The 15,559-nt window shown below is 42.4% G+C and overlaps 1 protein-coding gene across 1 annotated transcript in view; it reads left to right on the top strand.

Annotated features, from left to right (window-relative positions):
* MROH8 (maestro heat like repeat family member 8) overlaps positions 1–15,559 on the top strand; it is a 58,998-nt gene that overhangs the window by 34,468 nt on the left and 8,971 nt on the right. The window contains exons 13-22 of the mRNA XM_013053329.2: positions 3,461–3,596; positions 6,611–6,801; positions 7,891–8,028; positions 8,302–8,416; positions 8,739–8,879; positions 9,981–10,145; positions 11,021–11,176; positions 13,028–13,150; positions 14,616–14,715; positions 14,964–15,029. Of these exons, the coding sequence (XP_012908783.2) occupies positions 3,461–3,596; positions 6,611–6,801; positions 7,891–8,028; positions 8,302–8,416; positions 8,739–8,879; positions 9,981–10,145; positions 11,021–11,176; positions 13,028–13,150; positions 14,616–14,715; positions 14,964–15,029 (1,331 nt within the window). The remainder of the gene's footprint in view (positions 1–3,460; positions 3,597–6,610; positions 6,802–7,890; positions 8,029–8,301; positions 8,417–8,738; positions 8,880–9,980; positions 10,146–11,020; positions 11,177–13,027; positions 13,151–14,615; positions 14,716–14,963; positions 15,030–15,559) is intronic.

The following is a 15,559-nucleotide window of genomic DNA, read 5'->3' as shown; positions in this document are numbered from 1 at the left end:
AAATAAAATTAAAACAAAAACAAAACAAAATCTTTACTACTTGCTTCATCTTATCTACACTAGATCCTTATATGAAACATATGATTTAGTACAAAATATTAAGTATACTTAGTTATTTTAAAGTGTAACTTTAGCATTATTTTATTATTTGTATTTGTTCTAGCTCTTGGATGAATTTGAGAACCTACTGCTTTAGATCATATGAGAATTGTGGAATCTGCTAGAAATGAAAATGGCTTAGTCAGAAAATTTCATTCTTATTATATTTTTGGTCATTTACCTGAATTCTTTTAGCTGGTTTACATGCAGATTGGGTGATTGTTTTTAGGAGTCTGTTCAAAGCATCTGCTATGTGCAAGGTGTTGTTTGGGCTGGAGAGAGAAGGGGCAGGACACAGACCCTGACCTCAGGCAGTGCACAGTCTGGGAGTAGACATAGACGAGTAACAGGATTCCAAAGCAAAATAAGACAGTTCTTTGGAAGCTCATAGGAGATGACTTAACTAGATGAAAGACTGGGGAGGGATTGCTAAAAGCAGGGCTGCCCCAAGCTGAGTATTTAGTGTAAGTTAGTCAACTAGAAGGTGGGATAGGGCAGTGGAAAAGGCATTCCAGACAGAAGGGAAAGGCAAAACGAAACACAAGGAAGGGATGAAACAGCTTGATGAATTCCCATTCCCAAAGGGCTGATGGGCAAACAAAAACCATGTCACATCTACAGGATCAGTTTTTACTGGAGGTAAAACCTGTCCCATATTTTTAGCAAACTCTCCAGATGATTTTTTTTCACACTAAAATATGTAAACCATTGCCTTATAGGCTAACATTGTGTTTTCCTAATTCAGATGCATTCCCAGCACACTTCCAACTGTGCAGCAGACCAAAAGCATTTTTAAAACACTTCTTTCACAATAAATAGCTTTTCTTTTTTTTTTTTAAGAGTTTTTTTTTTTTAAAGATTTTATTTATTTATTTGACAGACTGAGATCACAAGTAGGCAGAGAGGCAGGCAGAAGAGAGGAGGAAGTAGGCTCTCCGCAGAGCAGAGAGCCCAATGCGGGGCTCGATCCCAGGACCCTGGGATCATGACCTGAACCGAAGACAGAGGCTTTAACCCACTGAGCCACCCAGGCGCCCCAATAAATAGCTTTTCATATTACTTCATTTACAGCCTCAGGAAATCAGAGAGGAAAAAAAAAAAACAAACAAGGGTAAGTAAGTATAGGAATTTCTTAATTTCATCCCAAGAATGAATTTTCATCTTCGGTAGTCTACTTCACCAGCTATGAGCCTTTTCAGCATTTCACGTTGCTTTTCTGGCCTTTCCTTTAGGAGTCCGTTAAGAGCTTCTTACTCTGTTTTATTCACAGATTAGTATTATCAGAGTAGAGAGTGATGTGTTGGAATAGTCCTTAAGCCTCTCAATTTTTAGAGCGATTCTGATACATAGACAACTGGAAGACCACACTTGATCTAGCACACAAAGATATCTTGTGATAGATTCCGAAAATAAGATAATGGATCAAAACCATGAGTAACTCCCAATCTTCCCCCCATAATGCTCCTTTACAGTGTTTATATACAATTATATATATATATGACTCATGCCCCACCTTTCAGTCAACAATAGAAGAAAGTTATTACACACTGTCTTTCTTCAAGAGGAGATCTCTTCCTGGTGCCTGGGTGGTTCAGTTGGTTAAGCATTTGCCATCAGCTCAGGTCATGATCCCAGGGTCCTGGGATCGAGCCCCGCATCAGGCTCAGGGCTCAGCGGAGAGCCTGCTTCTCCCAACCCCTCTGCAGCTCCCCCTGTTTGTGTGCACCTCCCCTCTCTCTGTCAAATAAATAAAGTCTTTAAAAAAAGAGAGAGAGAGAGGGAGAAGAGATCTTTTCTGAAGAAAATCAAAGCTTTATTTCTGTGCTTGCGCTTCCAAAATTTAAGGACCATAGACTGGGTTAAATAAATCTATCTGTGAATGCCTTCTGTGGGCCTGGCATTGTGCTAGACCTTGAGGGATTCATGGAAGAAAAACTGGGCATTATTCCTGCCTCCAGAGGGAACAGATAGACATGTACAGAGAACCGAAAATAGCAGGTGTAAGATTGAGGCAACCTCTATACGTGAGAAATTTTGAAAAAAATAAAGTTTAAAAAAATTTTTGGAAGTGTTATGAGAACCCTCATAAGAGACATGGTAAAGAAGCAGCAAGAGCTTCACAGAAGAGAGGACATTGGAGCAGGGCCTAGAAGGGTTTTGATGGGCAAGGGAGAGTTTTGGAAGGGACCTTCCAGTTTAAGGAAATGAGATGAGCAGAGCTAGAGCTGTCAAAGTCTGGTGTTAGTTTGGTAAAGGTGAATGGTCTGGGATAGCCAGAGCACAGGTATGTATGTGACATATTTTTAGCAGAATAAAAGGTGAGATTGAAAGGTAAATTAGGACTAGTTTGTCCTGAAGTCCATTATGAGGCATAGGAACTTGAGTTTATAAAACACTGAGCATGGGGCACCTGCGTGGCTCAAGTCAGTTAAGCATCTGACTTCAGCTCAGATCATGATTCCAGGGTCCTGGGATTGAGTCCCACATCAGGCTCCTTGCTCAGCAGGGAGCTTGCTTCTCCCTCTGCCGGCCATTCCCCCTGCTTGTTCACTCACTTTTCCTCTCTCTTTTTTAAAGATTTTATTTTTTTTTAAAGATTTTATTTATTAATTTGACAGAAATCACAAGCAGACGGAGAGGCAGCCAGAGAGAGAGAGAGAGGGAAGCAGGCTCTCCGCTGAGCAGAGAGCCCGATGCGGGACTCGATCCCAGGACTCTGAGATCATGACCTGAGCCGAAGGCAGCGGCTTAACCCACTGAGCCACCCAGGCGCCCCTTAAAGATTTTATTTATTTATTTGAAAGAGAGTGAGGGAGAGAGCACAAGCAAGGCCAGGGAAAAAGAAGTAAACTCCCCACTGAGTGGGGAGCCAGACACAGGCCTTGATCCCAAGACACCGGAATCATGATCTGAGCTGATCTGGGATCGTGATCTGCTTAACTGACTGAGCCACCCCTCTCTCTGACAAATAAATAAAATCTTAAAAAAAAAAAAAAAAAAAAAAACTGGGCGCCTGGGTGGTTCAGTTGGTTAAGCGACTGCCTTCGGCTCAGGTCACGGTCCCGGAGTCCTGGGATCGAGTCCCGCATCGGGCTCCCAGCTCCATGGGGAGTCTGCTTCTCCCTCTGACCTTCTCGCCTCTCATGCTCTCTCTCACTGTCTCTCTCTCAAATAAATAAATAAAATCTTTAAAAAAAAAAAGAGTAACTGTAGTGAAATCAGATTATAAGACTTTTAATAGAGCTGAGCAGAGAGGAAAATGACTTCTAGATCGAATTCCAGATTCTAGGAAGGTTATGGTCATCATGGTGGACTTAGGATAAGCTATCGCCTGAAGCCTCCTGTTCTTTGGGATTTCTAGGCATCTGGCTGAGGTGTGGAGAACTCTGGAGGTGGAACTGCCCAGCACTACCTGGATTCTGTGGAGACTTCTGAGGAAGCTACAGAAATGCCATAATGCGCCCACCCAAGAGAAGATGGCCTACGTGGCTGTTGCTGTAAGCCATTGAGCTTTGCCCCTCCCTACTTCAGCACAACGTGCTCCCTCTCTTGAGAAAACTGGTCCAACACTCCGTTTGGAGAGTGTCTTTCTTCATCCCTCTCAAAGTTTGCTTCTGTCATCCATGTATAAATCTGTAATGTCTCTACCAAGGGATTGACATGGAGGCGCTTGGGAGAATGAAGGAATCAGTATGGTTTAGTGAAGTTTGGTTTAATCAGTGTGGTTAAAGTGTTCCCTTTAAAAAATATGTATTATCTGGGGCACCTGGGTGTCTCGGTTGGTTAGTTGTCTGGCTCTTGATCTCAGCTCTGGTCTCATCTCAGGGTTGTGAGTTCAAAGTCCACATTGGGCTCTATCTCAGGCATGGCACCTACATAAAATCAAATGAAATGAAATGAAATATTTATCATAGTTAAAGAGTAATACACAACTCATAAAGAAAAAAGTCAAATAATATGGAAGAATATAACATGGAAAGAAAAGGTTCTTGAGCAGAGGTTGGCAACCATTTTCTGTAAAGGACCAGAAGGCAAATATTTTGGGTTTTCAGTCCCCACATAGTCTCCAAAACGTATTCTTTTGATTTTTTTAAAAATTTTATTTATTTATTTACTTGACACAGAGAGAGAGATTACAAGTAGGCAGAGAGGCAGCCAGAGAGAGAGGGGGAAGCAGACTCTGGGCTGAGCAAAGAGCCTGAGTCGGGACTTGATCCCAGGACCCTGGGATCATGACCTGAGCCGAAGGCAGAGGCTTAACTCACTGAGCCACCCAGGTGCCCCTTCTTTTGATTTTTTAAAAAACAGAATTTCAAAAATCTAAAGACCATCCTTAGCCTAGCTGTATCTTCTCTCTAAAAATGAACTTTCTAGTAGTATTTATAGATATGTAAATTTTTTGTGTATATATTTATTTGGTATACCTTCTCTCCATTTTTTTTCTTTTAAGCAGACATTTTTAGAGTAGTTTTAGGTTTACAAGAAAATTGAGCAGAAAGTACAAAGTTTCTACTCTCTGTCCCCCTACATGTACAGCCTCCCCACTATCAATATATACGTTTTATTTTATTTTCTTCCCTACCAGCTTATAGCTCAGCTTTCTCTGACCTAAGTTATTATATAGGTTTTCTTTAGCTTCCAGAATTTTTCTGACATCTCTAATCTGCCATTGTCTCCTCTCCTAAATTTTCTCTGTTCTTGTGGATTTATACTTTTTCTTTTAATCCCTACAATATTATCTTAGTTTTAGGAGTTGTGTCAGATAAAGTTATATATTTAATCATGTTAGCCTATAAAATTGTATGTATATAATTAGTAGGATTAAATTACATATATCATTTGATGATCTCTTTTTTTTTTTTTAAAGATTTTATTTATTTATTCGACAGAGAGAGATCACAAGTAGGCAGAGAGGAAGGCAGAGAGAGAGGAGGAAGCAGGCTCCGCGCTGAGCAGAGAGCCCGATGCGGGACTCCATCCCAGGACCCTGAGATCATGACCTGAGCCCAAGGCAGCGGCTTAACCCACTGAGCCACCCAGGCGCCCGATGATCTGCTTTTTTAATTTAATAATATATAAATAACAATTTAATACTTTCCATTTCAAAATATGAGACTCTCTGTTATCCTTTTCATGGCTGCATCATAATTCATTTATTATTAACTTCTTAAAAATAGATAATATGTAACATGGTACAGAACCATTTATTTGATTTCCAGATTTCCTCTTCATGAACATTTTGACAATTTTTAAACTTCTGCCATTAAAACAGAGCTACAGTAAACTTAATCATGCATATAAAATTTTGTCATACATACCCAATTATTGTTAACTTTTTTAATTAGACTCCACCCCCAGTGTGGAGCCTAATGTGGGGCTTGAACTCACGACCCTGAGATCAAACACTGATCTGAAAAAAAAAAAAGACCTGATCTGACATCAGGTGTTGGATGCTCCGAGCACCTGGGTGGTACAGTCAGTTAAGCACCTGACTCTTGGTTTCGGCCCAGGTTGTAAGATTGCGCCCCCACATTGGGTTCCCCACTCATCATGGAGTCTCTTTAAGACTCTGTCTTCCTTGTCCTGCCATGCTCTCTCTCTACAATCAATCAATCAATCTATCTTTTTTTAAAAGAAGAGTTGGACACTTAACCGACTGAGCCACCCAGGCACCCCCTAATTATTTTCTTGGGATTAAGGCCATTGTAGGGGAATTTCTAGCTCAAGGGGTAGACTTACTTAAATTTTTGAGAATTCCCAGATGGTCCTCTAAAACATTGCCTTCTACCAGTCATATATGAGAATGCCCATTTACCCACACCCTTACCGCCCTGAGCATCCCTAACCTTTTCATTGCTGCCTAGCTGATAGGTGAAAAAAGATTATTATTTTAATTATATTATTGTTATTGGTGAGATTAAACATTTGTATGTTTTGGGTGGTTTTTTTTTCAAAGATTTTATTTATTTATTTGACAGAGGGAACACAAGCTGGGGGAGTGGGAGAGAGAGAAGCAAGCTCCTTGCAAGGCAGGGAGCGCTATGCAGGATTTGATCCCAGGACCCTGGGATCATGACCTGAGCTGAAGGCAGATGCTTAATGACTGAGCCACCCAGGTGCCCCGTATATGTTTTTTAAGTAGCCATTACATTTTGTGACTTATCTGCTCATGTTCTGTATACCAGAGCTCCTCATATTAAATATGCACACAAGCCACAGTCAGCTGAGGGTCTTACTGAAATGCACATTCTGATGCAGCAGATCTGGGGTGGGGCTTGCATTTCGAACCAGCTCCCGGATGATACCAGTGCTGCTGATATGTGGCCCACACTCTGAGTGGCCTTTCCATTTTCTTCTTACTGATATATGAAAGTTTATGTATTAAAAATATCACATTGGGGTGCCTGGGTGGCTCAGTCTGTTAAGCACTCAGGCCCAAGCAGAAATAAAGCAAAAGTAAGGAGCACTGCTAGCAGGAGTTCAGCTCTATGGTGTGTTTTTTCTACCACAGGCAACAGATGCCCTTTATGAGGTGTTTGTGGGGAACAGGCTCCGAGCAGCTACATTCCGACTCTTTCCTCAGCTTCTCATGACACTGCTTATCCAGATACACCACAGCATTGGTCTCACCATGTCCGATGTCGCCATCCCAAGTGGCCTGTACTCGGAACAGGAAATGTCTTCAGAGGTCACCCCTTTGTGGTACTGCCTGTCATGATATCATTGACCTTAACTAACACTAAGCTCTATGCACTGTAGTAGATACAAAGATAGCCAAGGTGTGGTTCCAGCCAAGGGAGACCTTACAGTCTGCCATCATGGGACATCAGGATGAAATGCCCAGGAATCATTCTGGGCTCTCACTGGTTGGTTGTCTGTCTGTTTTATTGGCGCCAAGATGAACTCAGTAGAAATTCGTTAGTGTCACGGTGGCACATGACTTTCTCTCAGAGGAAGTGCTGTAATGTGGATTATTCAAGAACACCTCACTAAAAGTCAGGAGAACTGAACTGTAGTTCTCATTTGTTGAACTAGCTGTGTACTCTGGGGCAAATCTTCCTTTATTCTGTGCCTTGGTTTTCCTATCTGTAGATTAGGTCAGACTAGGTATTCTCCAAGGACCTTCTAGTTTTAGAATTCTCTGGTGTTATAGCTAGCTTACTAGTTCGGTAAGTAATAGAGATAGTTAGTTTTATTTTTTTAAGTAATCTCTCCACCAAATGTGGGCTTAAACTCATGAACCAGAGATCAAGAGTCACATGCTCTACTGGCCCCAGTTGTAGGGGTGGTTTAAAGTTGTAGGGGTAGTTTTGGGGACACCTTGGTGGCTCAGTCAATTAAGCACCTGACTCTTGATTGCCAGGTCATAAGTTCAAGCCCCTCATTGAACTCATGATGGCATGAGCCTACTTCAAAAATAAATTAAAATATAATAAAAAGCAGTGTGGGTATATTTTATGGGGGGAGGGGTATATACTGTACCTAAATGAAGCTTTTTTTAAAAAGCAGTGGGTATGGACTTAGCATCCCATATCATCTATTTTATCATAGATTTCTTTTCAAACTCTCAGGGAAACAAAATCTAGTTAGATTTCTTTACACTAAAAATTTGTGTGAAGGGGCCTTTCAAGTTATTAGAGCATTTAGAGTCTTAGGGGAAAATTAGAAAGAAGAGAAGTAACATCCAGAGCTATCAATGCATGGCCCCCCTCCGTGGTAGTGCAGCGTGATTGTGTGCTGATGAGTGGAGGGACCTATTCTATTCACTTTGCTGGTTTGGTTTTGATTTAGCTTCGCCATACAAGCTACAAAGACTCTCCTCCTCAGAACATTGTGCTGGCAGGAATTCAACATCATGGAAAAGAATAAAGGATGGACCCTCCTGGAAGGAAAAGAGTGCCATCTTCAGGGAGTATCTCTCCTTGCCAAGTAAGATTTCCTTGCCGTGCATACCTGCTCTAAATCAGTATCGCTTTAGATATTTTTCCCCCTTCTAGTTAAAATAGAAACCAAGGTTGGATAACATCACAGGTTAAAATACCCATAATTCCAGGCAGATTTTTTCAGATGTCCTGCCACTGCCATACCGTCCTGTGCACCTAAAGCTGGGCAAAATCTTCAGTGGGCCCCTGGCCCCGGGCATAATGCAGTCTGGATAGGAGCATTTCTAAGAGGTGTCCTGTTGGGTGTTCTGTTTTGCAGTGCATTGCTGGAAAGAAATCACCTCCTTGCACATAAAGTCATGTACTTGTTGGTCCCTCTTCTTAACCGAGGGAATGATAAACATAAACTCACATCTGCAGGATTTTTTGTGGAGGTAAGATTCGTTGGAAACTGGATTCCGGAAGCCTGTAAAGCCATAGTATCTGCCTTCTGGGCCCTATCCAACTTCATGGCAGGCTGGGATCCACTTCAGATGTGGGACAGAAAGAGTTTCAGATTCAAACCTACTGAAATTCTTCTTGCCATATATTCATTATTCAGCATTCTTTATGTTTAATGTGTATATTTACAGTATAAACATCACCCTGTCACATAGTAGAGGAAAATAATACATTTTGGAGATGGTGGGAAGGTGGTTCCCCTCATGAACAAGGGCTTAAAGGTAACTTCTTTGGCTGATTTCTGGTTTCTTCCAGCTTCTCCAGAGTCCAGTGGCTAGGAGACTGCCCAGCATATACTCTGTCGTCCGTTTGAAAGACTGGCTACATCACGGAAATAGCGTCTTCAAATTTCTTGCCCTAAAGGGACTGCTCTATCTTATCAAACACCAGGAGATGGTAGGAGGGGCCCCCAGACCACTGATTCGTAAGTCACAAATCAAACATACCCCAGAAAGATACCCAAGAAACTGGGAACAGCCAAGAAGGAGATTGGGTAGCCTGGGAATAGGAGCAAGTAGGAATACATCCCTTTGTACCTTTTAAATTTTATGCCTAGGAAATATGTAAGTACTGACTTAAGTATTTCATGAAATCCTAAGAAATAATTCCAAGTCATAATATTTGAAACCTATAATTTGTTTAAGGTGGTACCCTCACCGTCATCACAGCCTGGGTGACATACAGGTATCCTTTTATGTTTTGTACCGTGTTCCCCTAAGGAGTACATTGGACAGACCATGATATCTGCTCCCAGAATGTATATCATCTAAACAAGGATTGCTGACATTCATGTTGAAAGAGAGCTCATTGTCTACAAGACCTAGCTAGAAACCAGGCCTGGATCAGAAGGAAAAATCAATCCCTGGGCCTTCAATTTTATCACTTGAGTTCTATTTTTTTTTAATATTTAAGTATGTATCTATATCTGAAACAAAGATGACAGATGCTAGCATGTTAATTCTGGTTGTTTGGATACATGAATATTTGTTGCCTTATTCTATTTACTTCTTACATGTGTGTTTTAAACTGTAAAACTCTGAAATTGCTTCCTTTTGGGAATTTGAGAAGAACAGAATCCCAATTCAGAATGGGGAGGACCCTTAACAGTCCTCAATCTCTGCCGGAATTCCTCCAAGGAATCTTATTGCCTCTGGATACATTCCATATTAGAGAACTCACTATGACCTGAGCTAGCCATTCCACTTTCCTCTCATAGGAAGCAATTTCTTACATTAATCCTAAGTCTGTTATTGGCCATCCCCACTGGGTCCCACTTCTGACCAATGAGGCAACTTACAATAGCTCTGCCCCCTTCTCTATGTATCAGCCCTGCCTATACTAAGAGGGCAGTCATAGCCTCTGATTACTTTTCTGCTCTTAACTAGCCAGTGCTACCAATTCAACAAGCACCAGGTACTGAGTAAAGGTGGGAGCCCTACTTTGCTATCAGATGAAGTGCTCTCAGGAGGGTGATGTGCACTCCCTTTGAACACACAGAGGGAAGGCATCAAGAGTCTGTTACCGTGCATCTTAGACCTCTTATGTGAAACCGATGAGAAGATTGTTTTGTTGGCTATCCAGATACTCCTACAACTCGTTGGAACAATGGATTTCACCACCCTGACAGCCATGATGAAGACTCTGTTCTCCCTGTTTGGTGATGTAAGACAATGAGAGAGGAGAGACTTTCCTAGGGGAGGGTAATCAACATAACAGGAAATAGGGCGCCTGGGTGGCTCAGTGGGTTAAGCCGCTGCCTTCGGCTCAGGTCATGATCTCAGGGTCCTGGGATCGAGTCCCACATCGGGCTCTCTGCTCAGCAGGGAGCCTGTTTCCTCCTCTCTCTCTCTGCCTGCCTCTCTGCCTACTTGTGATCTCTCTCTGTCAAATAAATAAATAAAATCTTTAAAAAAAAAACATAACAGGAAATAGAAATTGGGATAGTAATAAATATATTCTATTTTATATAGATCTTTTTATGTTTACAGCACTTTCAAATCTCTTAATAAGACCCTTCCAGGTAACCTGTAATGTTAGTAGGACTGGTGTTAACTATTTTTCAAATTCAAAAACAAAAACAAAAACTGAGATGTAGAGACTTGCCAGGGTACCACCCTGATCATGGGTTGGGGAAAGAGTTTGTATAAGAAAAGATGTCTTTCAAGGAACAATCAGGACTGGGTCAAGGTGGTGGACCATTCGTATGTCGCCATCCCATATCCCAAAGATTAAATAAAAAGTTTGTGGAGCACAATGAACTCTTCCTTGGAAGAGTCAAGTACAGCAAGGCTGGGATTCTGAATTTCAGCAAAACAGCATGTAGCTATGTTGACCACGCTTCCTGTTTGCAAAGTGAGAGAACAACTAGTTCTACAAAGCAGCAGGTCCTGCTATCTCTATATATTTGGCTTCTTGCCCTCAGCTACCTACAGCTAAATAGCCTCATGTTAGGACTGGGGTTTCACCCAACCTAGCCCTTATAAGTTAAGCATGAACACTTTCAGTGACTTGCTTCCCTTTGGATACTCCCTTTGTAGGTGAGACCTGATGTTCATCGTTTCTCCATGACCCTCTTTGGAGCCTCCATAAAGTCTGTGAAATACACAGATAAGAAGGGTGTAGAGAATCAAGTCCTGGACAGCTTGGTTCCACTACTTCTGTATTCTCAGGATGAAAATGATGCAGTAGCAAAGGTAATCCCTCTGTCAACTTTTTTCATGCCCAAATAACTCCCAATCCAGAGCCAAATCTGCAAATAAGCGTTCCATCTTTGAGGGTGGGAACTTTGTGGTACCATCTTTATTCACCGTCTCCTATAACACAGGCTACCTTTCAATTATTTGGCCTAAGTGAATTGTATGAAAAATCTTACTCCTTACTTCTGTATAGCATATTATGGTCCTTTGTGGGTAAGAACAATGTATTATACCATTTTGTAGCCCCACCCCAATGTTTAGCCTAGCACAGTCCTAAATACAGTGCCGGATTCATTATCATTTTCCTTTATTCAAGAACTGCCTTCTGGCCTTTAGACAAATAGACTTGTGTTGAGGCTAAGTCAGAAATAGTAGCTTCTTGGGGCGCATGGGTGGCTTAGTGGGTTGGGCCTCTGCCTTCGGCTCGGGTCATGATCTCAGGGTCCTGGGATTGAGCCCTGAATCAGGCTCTCTGCTCAGTGGGGAGCCTGCTTCCCCCTCTCTCTCTCTGTCTGTCTGTCTCTCTGCCAGCTTGTGATCTCTCTGTCATAAATAAATAAAATCTTAAAGAAAAAAAAAAAAGGAAAGAAAGAAATAGTAGCTTCTCTGACAATCTAGAGAAGCCTCTACATCTCCTTAATCTTCCAAGAGTTTCTGCCATAGAGTTGTGGGTAGGAGGTCATCATTTTTGGTAATGTCTCTTTACTCAGGAGCCTGTTTATTCCAATCTGCTAGCTATGACCACCAGATACAATAGTCCAGAAGTATGTTTAGGCTGCAAGGATTCTGGAAAAATGCTGGAGCTTTCCCCTACCCATGTTCCCCATTACAGAAATAAAGCAGGATCAGAAACCAGACTTAATATTATGGTGGGCCCTGGTACCTTAACCTGGGAGGAATATGGTCTTGTAACCAGAAATATGGACTATTTCAGGGGCACCTGGGTGGCTCAGCCAGTTGGGCATCTGCCTTTGGCTCAACGTTGTAGGCTCCAGTTCATTTATTCTCACTGCTATGCAGAATCCCATCTTGAGGATATCCTGACACTTCTCTGGTGCTCCTATTCTTGGATATTTAGAGTGTCTCCCATTTTTCATTATTACAGTGCTGCATTGAACATTCTTTTACGTATTTCTTTGTGTACCTGTGTGAGAATTTCTTGAGGGCACAAACTCAGAAGTAGAATATCTGGGTATCTTTAACTTTATTAGATATTTACAAATAAACAAAGTAACTGAACTAACTTGTATTCCCATCAGTCCCCAAAGGAATTTTAATGGCCAAAATTTAGTGGACCTGGGACAAGGTATTTGCTTGAATACTTTTAAGAGGTGGTGTGTAGTACCTGGGAGGCATTCTGAGAGCTGTGAACAGAGAAGCCCATTAGCTTGCTAATTTTTAGCATCTTGCTAAATTTTACTCAAGCATCTGGATCCAGAGGGGATCAGTACTGACCAGAATTCCTCCCAAGCCAGAGATTCCACAAGGGCTGTGAGGAGAGGAGCTCCATTTCCCTGTGTAAAGTGACAGGAGAATGTCACAGAGCAGCAGGTGGGTGGAAGAGCCCTATCTGTCACTCGTGGGGTCATGGGGACCCCTGCCCCAGTCCCTGCTCTGGTATTACACCAGATAGCTCTCACTTCTGTCTCAGACCAGTGGTTTCTACAGCCTCCCCACAACTCTGCAGGCTTCATGGGTCCCCTTTAGGGGGACTGTTTGGGGAAATTGAAAGAGGGCAGGACTGTGGTTCCTGTCTATCCCTGCCCTCACTTTAGCCAGTTTTATTTGAAGAAAGTTTACTTCAGCTAAAAAATGTCTGAAGATACTGATCTCGGATCCTTTTCACAGGAAAGCAGACAAGTCTTAACAATATGTGCCCAGTTCCTGAAGTGGAAGCTGCCCCCAGAAGTGTACTGCAAAGATCCCTGGTACATCCGCCCTAGTGAAGCTGGAGCAGTCTGCAAATTCTTTGTATGTGAGCAATAATGGCTTGGTTCACTCGTTTATAGGCTAGCATACTTACTTTTTTCTGATGTAGTTTTTAATGGAGGAAGATGACATAAAGGAAACATTTCTCATCACTTCACATCAGCAACTGATATCCATGAACTGTCTTGTATGAGGAATCTATTTCTCTAGCTTCCTCCAAACTGAGTCACAGACTCACTTTCTGTAACCACGTTTCTTCATAAAAAAGACTCTCTTTTGAATTCTTGGGAGCCCCACTAACCTGGGTCAGAAGCTATGGGTCAGGCTGATAATGGTACATGCAAGTGAGTAGAACTAGGTTGTATATTGCCTTTACGATGATCTCTCATCCTTTTCTTGGATATAGTGGATTGTCTTCCCCTCCACTAGAGCGTGTTTAGGGGGACCCGAGCAAGGGTTGCCTTGCTGTTGTAAGCCATGCAGCATGACAGCAGCATGCCACTGGCTCTGCTAGGGCCCAGATGGCGTCCTTTCCCCTCACAAACTTGACAAAGGTTACTGGGGCCCATCTCAGGGGCAGACTCAAGCCAGGGAAGCTTCAGGGGGCCCATCCATAGTTTTCTGGACTTCTGACTCTAGGACTGCTGGGATCCTACTACAAAGACACTAGGACTGGGGTCTTCCATATGTGTAACCTATTTAGGACCCAGTGCAGGCTCCTCTGATCAAACTTAATGGGTCTAGGAAGCCTCACAGTACCATTGTGTCAGCCTTTCCACTGAGGATTATCTCTCTGACCTGTACCCGAACCTATATCCAAGGCACTGGGAGCAGAAACTCAGTGCTCTCAATGCACAAGATCATAGGTTGTCCATGTGACATCATAAGATCTCTGGGAACAGATTCTGATGATCCTCCTCCTATCCCTGAGCTGCCTGTCTTTGTAACAGAACCACCGAAAGGTCCATTTATTCACCCAGTAAACGCAACATATCCAAAATACAGTGGGTCATGGAGAACCCAGAAACATGGCAATGACAGAAACTTCCTAAGGGAGCTTGTTAGCTAGTAAAGGCAATAAAACCACTGTGTAAAATTAAATAGAAACTCAAGATGGAAAATGATATGTGCTAAGAGAGGGGTACTTGCAGAAATGCTCAGAGCAGAGTGAGCGATCCGGGAGGAGCCAATTGGGAGGCAGAGCTCAAGGCAGAGCTGAGGGAACAGAGAAGACAGTTACAGAGAAGTGGAGATGGACTTAGAGTCACCACAGGCACAATCTGTGGATTGAGGGGCTGTGAGCACAGTGTGTCCAGAGGATGTAACTCTGTTCAGGGACGTTGTTGTGACATAACATTCAGTAAGCAACTGTAGTTATTATTTCGAGCCCCATATTCTGTGTGTCTCGTGTCCGGCATCGTCCCTGGCTCAGGAAACTACAGCGAAGCTGACAAAAACTGTGGTGTACTTCACTCCTTCCTAGTCTTCCTTTTTTTCCCCCACTTAGGGAAAAAAATGCCAGGGGAAAGTTAACCTCCTCGCCCAAACATTGATGTTCTCCAAGAATGCAAAACTTCCTATCAGAAGAGCAGCAGTCTTATTTGTAGGTATAAACAATCATTTCATTTCTACAGTCACTTTATCCTATATTTTCCCAAATTGTGGTGTTGGGTATCCCAGTTCTTTCTGAAGATGACCTTGAAAACACTTCTTTGGAGAAAAGGGCTGTTACCTCTAGGTAACTTTCAGGCACTTGAAAGTCAAGTTTTAGAATCTAATTATCAAAAGACCAATTCTGCCAGCTGCTTAGAGCCAAAGCCAGACCATAGCCTCACTGACTTTCTCCTGCATTTAGGACTCTTATTAAAGTACGTGGATCAAAATGAGCTCAGGATGAAGGGCACTGACTGGATAGAGAATGGTGAGTGATCACACACCTGGGTTTGGTTTGGGGTGCCTCACATTTCAAAAGGGATCAGAGGTGGTAGCTGTGGGCAGGCTGTCTGACAGAGCTCAAACCCTGGGAACCAGAGGACCTGACTTTTGCAATAATGAAGACCTTGGAGACCACAAGTGAATGACAGTCTGATCCCAGTCCAAGTCCCCCCATTAGGAAAGGACATGACCCTACTGGTCTGGAAACCACTTTGATGAGTGTCTCAGGAACAATTCCTGATTCCACCTAGAAATACCATCTTAGTAAATTATGACAGTGGCTCCCAAGTACCCTTGGGGATGCCTACAGCACTATTTCCTATAAGTGGTTGTCCTATGAGGGGGCAGGACTTGGTAATACAGAGGTTTAGAGTCATATAAGGCAAGCCTCATGTAAATAAATGGTGTCCTGAATTGGCAGCGAGTGGAAATTTTCTATAACGATACAGCTTTGAAGATTTAGCTCTCAAAGAATTATTTATTCCCACTTAAGAAGCAGTCATATAATTAGAAAAT

This window comes from Mustela putorius, unplaced genomic scaffold (genome assembly GCF_011764305.1).
Source record: "Mustela putorius furo isolate JIRA1106 unplaced genomic scaffold, ASM1176430v1.1 tig00000743_pilon_pilon_pilon, whole genome shotgun sequence".
Taxonomy (NCBI): Eukaryota; Metazoa; Chordata; class Mammalia; order Carnivora; family Mustelidae; genus Mustela; species Mustela putorius.
The sequence above is the reverse complement of the archived record's forward strand: the minus strand, read 5'-3'. Positions and strand labels throughout refer to the sequence as shown.